At 40.2% G+C, this 13,656-nt stretch overlaps 2 protein-coding genes across 3 annotated transcripts in view; both read right to left on the bottom strand.

The window, feature by feature from the left end:
• Positions 1-435: 435 nt before the first annotated feature.
• On the bottom strand, positions 436-12,717 carry ACTA2 (actin alpha 2, smooth muscle). 2 transcript variants are annotated; one of them, XM_031607665.2, is made up of 9 exons: positions 12,699-12,717; positions 7,319-7,490; positions 5,662-5,790; positions 5,097-5,207; positions 4,521-4,605; positions 4,277-4,438; positions 3,853-4,044; positions 2,723-2,904; positions 436-1,904 (listed from the first exon to the last, which is right to left on the bottom strand). In XM_031607665.2, the coding sequence occupies exons 2-9, from the start codon at positions 7,445-7,447 to the stop codon at positions 1,761-1,763; spliced, it is 1,134 nt and encodes a 377-aa protein (XP_031463525.1). In that variant the 5' UTR covers positions 7,448-7,490; positions 12,699-12,717; the 3' UTR covers positions 436-1,760. The 2 variants fall into 2 exon arrangements, with proteins under 2 accessions (XP_031463525.1, XP_031463523.1); XM_031607663.2 differs by lacking the exon at positions 12,699-12,717 and adding an exon at positions 9,717-9,862.
• Positions 12,718-12,756: 39 nt separating this feature from the next.
• Positions 12,757-13,656, bottom strand: part of LOC149917057 (uncharacterized) — a 44,224-nt gene continuing 43,324 nt past the window's right edge. Inside the window, exon 6 of the mRNA XM_090145188.1 lies at positions 12,757-12,843. Within this exon, the coding sequence (XP_090001314.1) occupies positions 12,807-12,843 (37 nt within the window). The 3' untranslated portion in view covers positions 12,757-12,806. The remainder of the gene's footprint in view (positions 12,844-13,656) is intronic.

Below are 13,656 nucleotides of genomic sequence, written 5' to 3' on the forward strand. Positions count from 1 at the left end.
CGAAATAAATAATGCTCCTTTTGTAATTTGTTGTTATTAACTGAGAATTACAGATATTTTTAACAGTGGTTGGCTTTTGATGACTTCCAGCTACGTAGATCTATTCATAGCTTCTTTGAATTTACATTGTATGTAGCAATATAGAGGCAAACTCATCAATTCAGGGATTTGTTTTCATCCTTGCATAGCTCAAGTTTATGCTAAGTCATTAACAGAAAACATAATTAAGTCCTTCACCTGAGTGCTGACCATCATTGCATCCTGGAATAGTAGAGAAGAATCAGTCTTTTGGATAACTGTGTTTTTTCCAGCAACTCTCTAGATGAAACTCCTGTGTTAAATCAAGCTCTTATCCTGACAGTGATTTCCTGCATATGGCTAGAGTTAGGTAAAAAAGATCTATCTAGAGTTAGAAGGAAGAACCATACAAAGGTATTTGCTCTTACAAGAGTTTATTTAGTGTCTGTCCCAAGAAACCTAGATGACCTAGACTTTAAATAATAAGGTTAGTACAAAAGAGTTCAGAATATGCACTGAGTCTGAAGACGGACAAGATCTGAAACCCAGCAGTTATGCAGCCATGGTAAATAACAGGTGCTGCTGCAAAAAGCTTGCAGGTTGAAAGGTAAGGAGTAACAGGTAGGTGAGATAAATAGTTGAGTTTAAGGCAGGAAAATAAGTAACAAAAATAAATAGCATCCTTCATCCTGAACTCTAATGAATACGGATCCTTAGAACTGACCTTTTTCAGATCTGTCTCAATTAATTCTTTGGTCATAAACATATTTATATATATGTATATATCTATATATACTTCTAAGACAGCAGTATTGGCTTCAATGCTTATGCGTATACTTCTCTTAAAATCAGCTTCAATGTATTTAAGACAATAAGTGGAATCAGAAAAGTCATAGAAAAAGGACATTGTCTAAAAACATTTTATCTGTTCTGATCACATTACATCCTCCCCTTCAGAAAAACAAACAAACTTCTGAAGAGCAATTGTATTAAGCCAGCTTAATTACACTTTAGACTTTGCTGAAAATCACAACAACAACATAAGCTACACTCATTCTGAGGACATATAATAGCAAAGTCACCTTCTCAAGCTATTATTAGAATTTAGATATGCTCCCAGAAGGAGAGGTTTAGTTTCTATTAAAAATAAAACCAAAGAAAACAACCATGGAAAAGATATAGCAAGCATCGTACACTACTGGACCACAGAGTATAAGAAGTGCCTTTTCCAGCATGGTAGCTGTGAACTGAGAAGTGATGTGGTCAGATAATATTTCTGGATAGAGCAGATGCAAAGCAGAGTGCATGTGCTCCTCTTGGTATCAAGCAGACACTGTGCCCGTCTGGTGCTGCCCAGAACTTTGGGAATACCATGACTAGTTCTGCTTGCAGACTGAAATGCATACCGAGGCTGAACGCTGGCACCGTGCAGGCTGGCAGCTGAGCGTTTTCTGGCGTTGATACCATTGGCCAACAGGTACCCACTTCTAAGCCCACAGCGCAGTAACAAATTTACGCCACAAGATGGAGCTTCGCACCAGCTGTAAAGGCAACTCCACAACTGCATCTCTAAAATAGGAGCAGCAATTTCATTTGCATATTTAAAATTTATTCCAAAAAATACACCGTATCCAATTAACCAGCCATTACGATGAAAGATTTATGGAATGAAATTTTAAGAATGTATTTTCCTGAATACATTCACAGTAATATGCTAAAAAGACATACAGGGATAAAGTGATTTAAAAGCATTTGCGGTGAACAATGGATGGGCCAGCTTCATCATATTCCTGTTTGCTGATCCACATCTGCTGGAAGGTAGAGAGGGAGGCAAGAATAGAGCCTCCAATCCAGACGGAGTACTTACGTTCAGGAGGAGCAATGATCTGTTTAAGAAATAAAACCATTAAATGCAACGTTAAGCTATGAATTTGTTATACAAAACTATTAAAGCAGTGGTACTTTATATTAGTGAAAACACTGTATGTATGCACTAGTGTCTGCCCTTGCCTTGCAGTTAGCCATTGCAGCAAGCCATAAAGTTACAAATTTGTTGCCTGAGCCTATACCCTGGATTCCTCTGGTTGAATCAGTCTGCCCAACACAACATATGTGTGTGCAGTCATGTCCATGAAAGATAAAAGGGGAGGCAAACACTCTCATAGCGTATAATGGTAGCCCAGAGGGGCTCGGAAGAATGAATGACCGGTGGAACATTCTTATTAGCACAGCTGACAAAATGTTTTCAAAGAAAGGAAGGGGAGAGCTGAAGCAACAGAAGAATGAATAACTTGTTAGAATCTTTTTCTTAACTTGTAAGCCAATGACAGAAGCAGCAATTTCTACACCTAATTCCCAAATTAATTATATTATTCTAATTATATCTTAATCTAATTAGCCAAAAATTGCTGAAGAAGCTGCAGCTCTACAAAAATGTACATTGTCGATTCCATGCTATTCTTCTTTGGCCTTGCTAGGTCAGTTTGCAGACCACAGCATGAGAAAGGAAGTGAGAGGAAAAAAGGTTCCTCTCTCCTTTTAGTAGCCAGGGTGACTCATCCAGTTACCAGGGATGATTTAGTAGAACATACAGACTTGATTGAAAATTGTACAAAGCACTTTGTAAAGAGTTGCTATTTTTTGTTAGATTTTTGAGGATTTTTAACATGTCCCCTCAAATAGTTTACAAATAATTGCACTGTACCTTGATCTTCATGGTGCTGGGAGCTAGAGCAGTTATTTCCTTTTGCATCCTGTCTGCAATGCCCGGGTACATTGTAGTGCCTCCAGAAAGCACATTATTGGCATAAAGATCCTTTCTGATGTCTATGTCGCACTTCATGATGCTGTTGTAAGTGGTTTCATGAATGCCAGCAGACTCCATGCCTACGGAAGTGACAGCAGAACACTGAGGAAGCAACTCCACACAGAGACTTAAAATTGTTAACTCTGAACAGACAATATGAGCTGCAGTTTGCCTTTGGAAGACATCATCTTCAAAGTTGCAGAAACACAGAAAGTCTTTCTGCAGCTGTTTGAAATATTTACTTAGGATCTCCTTCAGGTACAGCCCTCCTTTCCCACACCAGTGTGTACACTCAACTCCTCATTAAAAAGAAAATCCAGGGGTATGGAGTAGTACAGTTTCCAGTAAGCTTTTGCAGACAACCTCACATGTCCTAAGAATTCCTTATATGGTCCTGGAATCATTTGTTTTCTTTGTCTTACTTTTTTTTTTTCTCCTCTTTTTTTTTTTTTTTTTTTTTTCCCTTCTTAAACTGAGCTAGTTCTGAGACAAAACAGTCAAATACCTCTAAGTATGCAGCTACTCAATCTATTTCTGAGCTGACATTCTATCAAACTAGATTTTTACGTGACCTTGCTGCAAGCTTGCCTCCATGACCATTGATTTGTTCTGCAAATGCGATGGACTCTGGATTCAGATTCTGGGGAAGTCTTTCAGTAGAATAAAGGTAGTGCTTTTTGTTCATTTGTTTGTTTTTTAACCCCTGTCTGAAGCACATTCAGACTATAACCCTCATACTATTTAGAAAAGTGTTTCTGCAGCCAAAATTTTCATAGTAACCACTACATAATATACAAAATGGTGTGGGCTCAAAGCCAGAAATAAACACTCAGGGTTTATTTTGGGAAAGCATTTTGCTTCACTGTTTGACAAAGTTTCTCCCAGTGTATTAATAGTGCTGTTCTGAAAGATTATTTTATAATGGGCACTGGGACTGAGTATACATCTAAATGACTAGCAGTGGGATACAATCAGGAGAAAATAGAGACCCAATGTTTATACCAAAGCACAACAGTCACTCAACCTACCAATGAAAGATGGCTGGAAGAGAGTCTCTGGGCAGCGGAAGCGTTCATTTCCAATGGTGATGACCTGGCCATCAGGAAGCTCATAGCTTTTTTCCAGAGAGGAGGAAGAGGCAGCGGTGGCCATCTCGTTTTCAAAGTCCAGGGCCACATAACATAGTTTCTCCTTGATGTCACGGACAATTTCACGCTCCGCTGTTGAGAAAATTCAGTTTTTAGAATGGCACTGCGCCACACTTTCATTCTCCAACATCCTCTCCGTTTTTACACAAATACTTTCTGCCAGGCCTGCAGCGAAAGTACTTTTTCCCTGTTAGATTCTTTCTTGTTAATAAAACAACTGCAGAACCACCACTATTCCTTATAAGGCAGCTAGAAACATTGCACATTAAACAATTCCCCTCCTCGTCTAGCAGTGCATCCTTACCAGTGGTAACAAAGGAGTAGCCACGTTCTGTCAGGATCTTCATGAGGTAGTCTGTCAGGTCACGGCCAGCCAGGTCCAGACGCATGATGGCGTGTGGCAAAGCGTAGCCTTCATAAATGGGCACGTTGTGGGTGACACCGTCCCCAGAGTCAAGCACAATTCCTTTGAGAAGATAACACACAATTCATGCTCAGGTGCTCACAAACAACTGCTTTGAACATCAGTGCCACCCCCAGAGGCCTACCTGTGGTACGTCCAGAAGCATATAGGGACAGAACAGCTTGAATAGCTACATACATGGCTGGCACATTGAAAGTCTCAAACATAATCTGAAATGCAATTAACATCATTAGCTCAGCAGTAGGGATTTTAGCTTAGTTGTATCATTACAACAAAGGAAAGGGAAAATACAAGATTTTTGTATTTAGTGATGGTAGTAACAAGGAAGGAAAATGCATTTAAATCAAACATATTGTCCTTTAAGACCCCTCTGTGTCTGATCTACATCTATGATGTATTAATACAGACACATTAAAGATCATTTTGTAGTAGGCCTGGAAACACACACAAAAAAAAAGATGAAAGTGACAACACTTGGACAGACTGGAGTTCTCACATCCAAAACTGATACACAGACTTTTTCAAGTAAATGTAGTAACATAGAAATCTGACACACAGTTACGTGCACTTTCTATCTTCCCTTACTAAGAGATGCACACTACAGAACAGTCAAGTTGTCATGGCTAACTGAAATGATGATGATCACATCCTGCTGAATTCACAAACTTGGAATTATTCCATAGCTGCAGGGTGAGATTACCTGGGTCATTTTCTCTCGATTGGCTTTGGGATTCAGTGGTGCTTCAGTCAGCAGAGTTGGGTGCTCCTCAGGTGCAACACGGAGCTCATTATAGAAGGAGTGATGCCAGATCTGAGGACAATGGCAGAAGGCAAAGGAGAAAAATACCATCAACTAGCAGCTCAGAATGACTTTCAGACAGGTCTAATGTTCCAGCACTCTGCTTATAGCACTTTTGAGACCGGTGAGTAATGTTTCACATGCAATTGTTCTTACTGCCTTCGTAGAAATAACTAAGGTAACTGGAAAAGGAAACACTCAATCCTCAGGTTAGAAATATCACCGCTAACGATAAATGATTTCTTCAAAGGGCACACAGATTAATGAAAATAAATATAACCTTACAATAGGAGAGAGAGATGCACAGGCTTAATTCCAGCTTGCTGCTAACAAGCTTGTAATTAAACCACGTGACAAGTGTCATGACAGCATGACACTTTCATCTAAAATTTACCAAGTAATGTGTTAAACATTCAGTTCAAGTGATTGTCTACCAACAATGCACATTATTTTAATACTGATGTACCTTCTCCATGTCATCCCAGTTGGTAATGATGCCATGTTCTATGGGGTATTTCAAGGTCAGGATTCCTCTCTTGCTTTGAGCCTCATCACCTACATAGCTGTCTTTTTGACCCATACCAACCATCACACCCTAAAAAATAACACAAATAGAGTTAGTTTCTCAAAGAGAGTTGTCACAAAGTAGTTACATTAGCTGAGATAAATTCAATTGCCATTGATACTAATTACAAAACACTTTATAAATACTAATGAATGGAGGATTAATTGTTCTTTAATTGAAATGTTTAGCCAATTTAAACCTCAAGTTCATTTTTCCACTACAATTAAAGTAAACAGCACACAAGTGCAATTTTTTGTATGATGTTAAATCGCATGCACACACAAGAAGTACAGTGTCAAATTCATCAAGATGAAGTAGAATGATAGGCTTGTTTTAATGTTCTTTGTTACTTAGGGATGACCTGTCTGCTGAAAGAGAGCAGAAAGGGGACGTTGTGCCATCTAAGGGCCACAATGCAGCAATGCACAATTTTTCAAGCTTATCTAAATCTATGAGTCAGAAGTTGGAAACTACTCTGGATGTACAGTAGTCTCTATGCTTTAAGTTAGAAATACTGTTTAAAAAGCAGTATACTGTAGGATGCTTTGACTACCTAACACTCTTACCAGAATATAAGTCATTTTACGCTCCAAACGTTGGCTTCTCTAACAAGTCATATCGTATTTTTCTACTGTGATTGTATGATTTATTTTTGAGCAATTAATATAATTAATCCTGTCTGCAGAAGATGACACTTGAATTTTTTTTTTTTTTTTTTTTAATTGTGGTAATGTTCAAATGCTTTAGTTAGACCTCCTAGAGACTATACCAAAAGGCCTATATTTCACTTGCCATCAATGGTTTGAAAACTTATTAGCTGGGTGTATAAAGTGCCACATCTTACAGTCAGTCAGTCTCTTCTCATTTCAACATGCCCTTAGGCAACACAGAAGAAATAAGGTGGATTTTAAAACCCAGCAGCCAGCTCAGTTTGTTATAGACTAGCTAAGCTGCTCTAGATCTCACTAACATTGATAGGGTTTAGCAACCTTGTATTTAACAACTCAGCTAATAAATACACTTTGCAAACTATTAAAATTGATGGGAATGTATCATATGCTCAACTGTAAAACTTGAAGCTAAAAATAAATAAATAAAAAAATATCAGCCCTAGAAACCCCAGAAAGGTGTCTGTCTGTGACACAGTTAAAAGAAGAAGTAAGGTTGACAGGAAGCAGACGGACAATTTCTTCTCCCCTTAGTTCCCTGCACATCATCTGTTGTTTTAGGGCAGTCAAAAATTCCAGCTACTTCTCTGGGATTGTTTGCTTTTAAACTAGTTGTATTCACCAAGTTCTCTGGGTGATGCAAAGTGCAGGGAGAAGAGAACATAGAATGAAGTGAAAAAAACTGAGAAGGATTCCTTTCACAAGGCTAAAGATCTGCTTTGACTCAGGCGAGTGCACTGCTGGACACATTTTGCCTATAAATACCACGTTACACAGATCATCCAGGGCTCAGTTAGCCTCAGATGCAGGAAAAGGTAGTTCTGGGATGGAGTGTTGGGGATGGAGCACATCTCCAAGCTCAGTATGGAACAACTAAAGCACTTTATCACCTGGTGCCTGGGACGACCCACGATGGAAGGGAAAACTGCTCTTGGAGCATCGTCCCCAGCGAAGCCGGCTTTACAGAGCCCTGACCCATTGTCACAAACAAGGGCAGTGCTGTCCTCCTCCTCACACATCTTCTATGTCAATGTCCTCAGGTGCTCCACACAGAAAATAACCCTATGAAAACAGCAGGAAAAGAATAATTGAAAAAAACGAAGTGAGGTACCAGAACCCCCCTGTAAGAAAGAGAATGCTGTATAAAAGGAACTGATACTCAGGAGGGCTCTATGCATTAGACATAATTCAAGGTATTCCATAGAACTATTCCAGTCCTGCTGCATGGGCAGACAGATCATTACAGCTTTGAGACAGCAAGTGTTTATCTAAATTTGGTCACGGAAATCCACCGCTGGGGAGTAGGTGGGAGATAAAGAAGACTGCTGAACTGACAGCTGCAAAAACAAAGGTCCCTTTGCTTCAGATTCAGCATGATGTCCCTTGCCTCTATCATCCTGACAAGACTGGTGCATGTAGAAAGATGATCTCCTGACTTTAAAATGCAATCAAGGACAGCATGTGTTTTAAAACTGCCCATAGTATGTGCTCCATCATCATTTCAAACCAGCTAATAAGCTGCATTTGTAGAATGACAGAGTAATTTATGCTGGCTCCCTGCTTCACTAAAACAGAAATTCTTTTTCTCCTCAGGCAACAGGAAGATAACAAGGGTAACATAAATGCTTTGAAGGTTTATATTAAAATCAATTATGGAAACAAGCCCTGAATACCGGCACTCGAGAACTATTTGCCCACAATTTATAGTGTGTTAGGGAATCACTTGACTAGCTGGGAGCCCAGGCTTCCATGCAGAGTTCAACAAATTGCAATGTGTTAACAGCTAAAGGAGACAGCTGTCATCCAGCAGCTCAGCTAGCTCTTCATACAGCCGCTCAACCTTCTGCCATGGGAACGTTGGAAGCGCAGGACGAAGTGGCAGTGGTGCCAGTGAGAGTCATGGCTGATGAGCATGGGTGCATGCGGCAACATTCAGCCTCCACAGATGGACAGGCAGGGACAGACTCCCCCAAATTCTTTACTGCTGAAATCCTTCACAGCCATGAGACACGGCTGCGAGGCTGTTTCTGCAGGCAGCAGTTCTGCATGGATGTAGTAGCTCCCAGGAGAAGGCATGGAGAAGGAAATCCCACCTTGATGTACTCCAGATATTTTGTCATTATTACAAGGAAAGGAAAGTAGGTTGCAATTTTTGCATTTATTAAACTCTTGGGAAAACAGGCTCCTTATATTTAAACATTTAGTCAATGGAGTACAATTGTTATCTAACATGAATGAACAGACTGGTTTAGACAAACCATTTCCTAATTAGGAAATATGCTTTCCAACCGTCTGTTTTTGGAACAGAGTTCGAGGTCAGGGGGTTTGCTCAAACCAATGCAGAGAATGCAATGCCAAAAATCACTTGGGGGAGGGGGGAGGAGAGAGCAGGAAAGGCTACATTTCTGAGCTTGGTGGACTCTAATGAAAACCATATTTAGTAATAGAGCACAAAAAGCTGAAAAATCAAAACTGAATCATTCAGGCACGACACTCTGCTTCCAAGGAGTGAGTTACAGCTCAGAACTGCCATGACATGCAGTAGTAACATCCTCCAGCAGCCAAAGTCACTCAGCACTGCAGAATAAAGGAAAATATTCTCCCCAGCAATTAATACAGTATTTAGCCTCTTACTTCTACCTGCTTTACACTGAGAGACAACCAATCACTTCCCCAGCCTCCATAGCATGCTATCAGGAGAACAACTTCAGCCTCACAAGAAACGCTTGTGTATAACATGATCTTTAATAAAATGTTTGGCATTTTGCAGAACATAGTTTCATATATATCAAGACAGCAACAAATACACATGCATCCTCTTTGCATCAGATTAGATACTGCTATTTTGCATCTTCCAGCTCTTACAGTCACATTCCAAAACACTCATGTCAATGTAAGCTGATTTAAGAGCACTGAAGCAAAGCTGCTGAGAAATCACTACACAGTGTGCAAATTCACCCATTCAGGAACTCTGTTCTGTCCAAAAGTAACTCCCCACGGGCACATGGGTTCACTTAAATTCCAGCTGTGCCATTACATAGTCTGTGTCTTTATATTACTGTTGGAGTGTTGGTGGAATCGGCAAAATCATCAGATCCATTTCAAAAGCGCTATAAAATAAATACTACTCAGCATAGACATTAAAAGCATTTTACCAATTAAATTCTAGTAAGTAATGTCTAAGCAAACTGCAGCACAGCAGTACATCCTTCTGAATAGCTTCTATTTGACATTACTTAAAGTCATCCAGAAGACCATAAATCACACTATTGGTTCAGTGCCACTTACCCTGACAGTGCTTGGCTGGGGATAGAAGCTCTGGGATGGTACACTGTGTATCCAAAAGCACAGGGTTATATAGCCCCTTCAGCTCTTCTCCTCCCACCAGCCTCCCAAACAAGGAACAGAGATGAGAGAGACAGAGCCGAAGTCTCTAACAAAACCATATAGGGACCTTATTACAAAAACCTCTAATCTGGGTGGCCACAGGCCCCGAGTCCCTTCCACTGCATTCCAATGCAGAGCTCATGAAACAGGAGGAGACTTTCAGCTGTGTAAGATAAACACTGAAGAACTTTAGGAGAGTTGCTAAAATGCAGTGAGAAAAGCATGCCCATGACAGACACCCTCTGACAGGAAGAGCACACTTTCAAACAAGATAGGGAGGTCCAGGCCTCCACAGGAACATCCAAGAGGCAGAGAGAAAACTGAAGGAGCAGTCATTTGTAACAGGGAAGGCGTTTTTAAGGAAACACTTTGCTTTTGTTAAAGATTTGAATCAAAGCAATGAGAATACTTTCAGCAAGTTAACAGCTGCTGAATTTTGCCACAAATTCACTTTAAAAGGTTCACACTTAGGGATACTGAAAGAAGAACCTGCCATTGCACAGGGTTCATGGTAGAGTCTTTGAAAGTTATGTAAATGTTCTGCTCACAAATTGTTATGGTGCCCCTGAGCATGTGATGGGTGAGAATCAATATCCTGTCTCCATCAGCTTACTTCCAAAGTACTAGGAACTGTGAACAAGCTTCATCCTGGTGTCAATTCCACTGATGGACACAAGTTGTAAATTCCTATCTCAAAACATTCATAATAAAGTTGTGGAATTTCATAACCTCCAGCTAGCTTTGTCGCTGAGCATATTTTTAGCAACTAAAGCAAAGGTTCTCAATCTACGAGCTATTTTCTGAGGACTGGATTTCTATGGCCTCAGCCAGCTGTTCTCTAGGCAGACTGTGTCTCAAGAGCAGCCCCTTTCACAGTCAAAAATACACTGCCCTTGAATTATTACTAGAGATCAGAAATTAGCATCTCTAAACATTATCACTAAAGCACTATAAATTCAAAAACGGCCTATGCACATGAGCCAAGAAAGACACAAGAATCCAAATGAGATCCTTCCTTTGTGAGTCTTGTTGCAACAGGGAGCAGCATCATTTTTGCTTATAGAGTGCTGCCTAATTGAGTAGTCTTAATGCTAGAGATCTCCCACACAACCACACTGGGATTTCTTCCGCTGCAGAGATTTGAGTACAAGGCAACATGTAAAGATAGCAGATAGGAAGAATTATGGACTGAAGACCAAAAGGAATTTAACTTTTAAGGAAAGGAACTTCTAAGGAATGTAATTGCCTTTGAGGCATAGATACAGAAGCTAACTAGTGTTGGATCATGAGCTATGTAAAAGCTATTCTTAATTTCAACTCTTAGCACTTGGACACAAAAGATAATAGGTAATAAACAAACAACAACATGCAAACTACCAAGTTAAGCAATCTACTGCAGAGGATATAGAGAGATACCTTCTTGCATACCTTCAACAGGCCCTTAAATGACAGCCAAAAAGAAATAATTTCTTTTCAAACAACATTCAAAACATAGCAGATGGAAATTATGTACTTTTCATATAACTACATTAGATCAGCAAATCAGGTCAAGGGGAAGAAGAATTTCACACAGCAAAACCCTTCACTGCAGTAACATGTCTGATTTTGAGACAAGCATTAATTAATAGAGGAACTTTAATCCAAGGCTTTTAGATCCAGAAGAATCCAAATTAAGGTGAAGATTTAAATGACAGAAGGTTCACTCATCCAAAAAAACATCAAGCTACCTTACTGGTGATGATGCTCTATTGAGTACAGCATGTATGAGATTACAAAGCCAAGTAAATGCTCCTTCAGCAGGACTGCCAATCAATTCACACAACACTTCTGCGTAGCTAGAAATAGAGGCAACAGTTTTCTGCAGGAGACCTTTGTAGACATCATGGGAGGCAGGGGCCATGCAGATATTATACTGTTTCTTCTCTCTGTTAAACATCATATTCTGAGCAGCTCAGCCTGGTGCATATCCCAATACCAGTTGGGGCAATGGCTGCTGGGAGGAGTGGTTGTGTGGGTGGGGAGCATACCTCACTTTGAAATACCTTCCGTGTCATAGGCATCAAAGATTTGGGAATTTCAACTTTCTGGGTGCTTGTGAAAGATACAGATGACACAGAAGTTTACCCTGAGAAGGCAGTTATTGATATGACAAAAACTAGAATACATAGAGTTTGGAGGGACTATTTCCAGGGCATCTGCTAGAGTTAGGACTGTGCAGACTGAAAGGGGGAAGTAAGCCCAGAGACTGACTTAGCAGTAGCTGTGGATACACAGAAGCAGCACAGCAAAACTCTGAAGATGCAGCACAACCATGCCTCCAGCACACAAAGGAGAGCCAGTGCTCTGCAGACAGCTAGTCTCTGGGGTGTTACACTATGGAAGGTCCTAGGACAGGAAGGAAGGCAGGCAAACAGGTAAACTATGCAAGGAAATGAGCTCAGTACAGCTTAAAGGACATTACAAAATACAGGCATTTCTTCTCTTTATAGTGATTCCATTGCTTAAGATATGATCACAGATATTGCTAAATAAAAACACATGGGGAAAAAATGACATTAATAGCTTATACCTTTCTTCTCAGTGACATAGGTCATTGCCAGAGGGGTGGGAAATGGGGAGTGAATGTATGTGGCGTGAGACAGGAGTAAGAACCTAAATAGAACAGGGCAGAACAAGTATTCTGAGAACCAAACCTAAATGTTGGAGATAAAATCTCTGAACTTTCCTCTATGGCTATAGACACATACCAGCTTAGCCCAGTCATATTTCTGTTTTCACCAGGAAAAGAGCAAATACCAAAATACCACTCCTGAAAGCAGCCAACCCCCCCCTGTGGAGGCCAGTTCAATCACCACTTTCCGTTCTCTACTTTTAAGTACTTACGGTGCTCATTTGTATAGAAACCACCAAGTGCAATTTGCCTGGTGTGTTTATACCCCAAGGCTCTACTTCTTTCACTGCATCCATTGCCAGAAACTGTTTTCATGCTATTTATCTGTCCAAAATGTTGTCCATCAGAGGAGTATGTCTGGAATACGACGAGGAAAAGAAAAATAAATAGAAAAGGTTATTTTGTTGCTTTTTCTCCAATATACTTTCCCCTGATCTTTTTATAGTATCACTAGCAAACCTCCCACGTACACTGGCAACTTCTTTATTAACCATCTTTCAAGGTATCAGTGGAAACTCTTAGCTACATGTTTCTAAAGACATGTTCTTCATTTTTCTGTAACTTGTGCATATTTTCATCTGAACAGAAAATATGCTTAGGACTGCATGCCAACAGAAGCTATATGGCTCTGCCTAGGGAACAGACTTTGACTGTCCTGAGGAATGCAGGCTCAAAGGCCACGCACTAGCATGTAGATGTCATACTTTTTTGGTAAAGAAGGGCAGAAGCTGCAGTTTTATCACAACTGCTATAGAAAACTGGGAAAAAAGTAGCTCCTTTACTCATAACATTACAACTCATTACTTTATAAGGGAAAACAGCTTCTCACATGTGCATGAAGACCTTCCTGCTTAGATCTAATTGGCTACTTAGGAATGAGACTCTGCTAAATATGTCTCTGGCTCCTTTTTATTTGGGGATTCCTTTCATCTTCTCAGCATTAGCAGAATCCTAAAATGTTTCTGTTTGTCTGACTTCAGGCCCTCTCCTCTATCTCAGTGATAGGCTTTACACTTTTCTTCTTCCCCTTCCCCCACCCTCTTAAGAATGGCAGGAATAAGGAAGCTTTAGGGAACAGAAAGTCCTAATAACCTGATTCATTGCAGCTGTCGTGCAGTGCACATCTGTAAAGCATCAGAGCAATCACTACCTGTCAGACACACAGACTGG

This window comes from Phasianus colchicus, chromosome 8, assembly GCF_987193195.1.
Source record: "Phasianus colchicus chromosome 8, bPhaCol1.hap1.1, whole genome shotgun sequence".
NCBI classification, from domain to species: Eukaryota; Metazoa; Chordata; class Aves; order Galliformes; family Phasianidae; genus Phasianus; species Phasianus colchicus.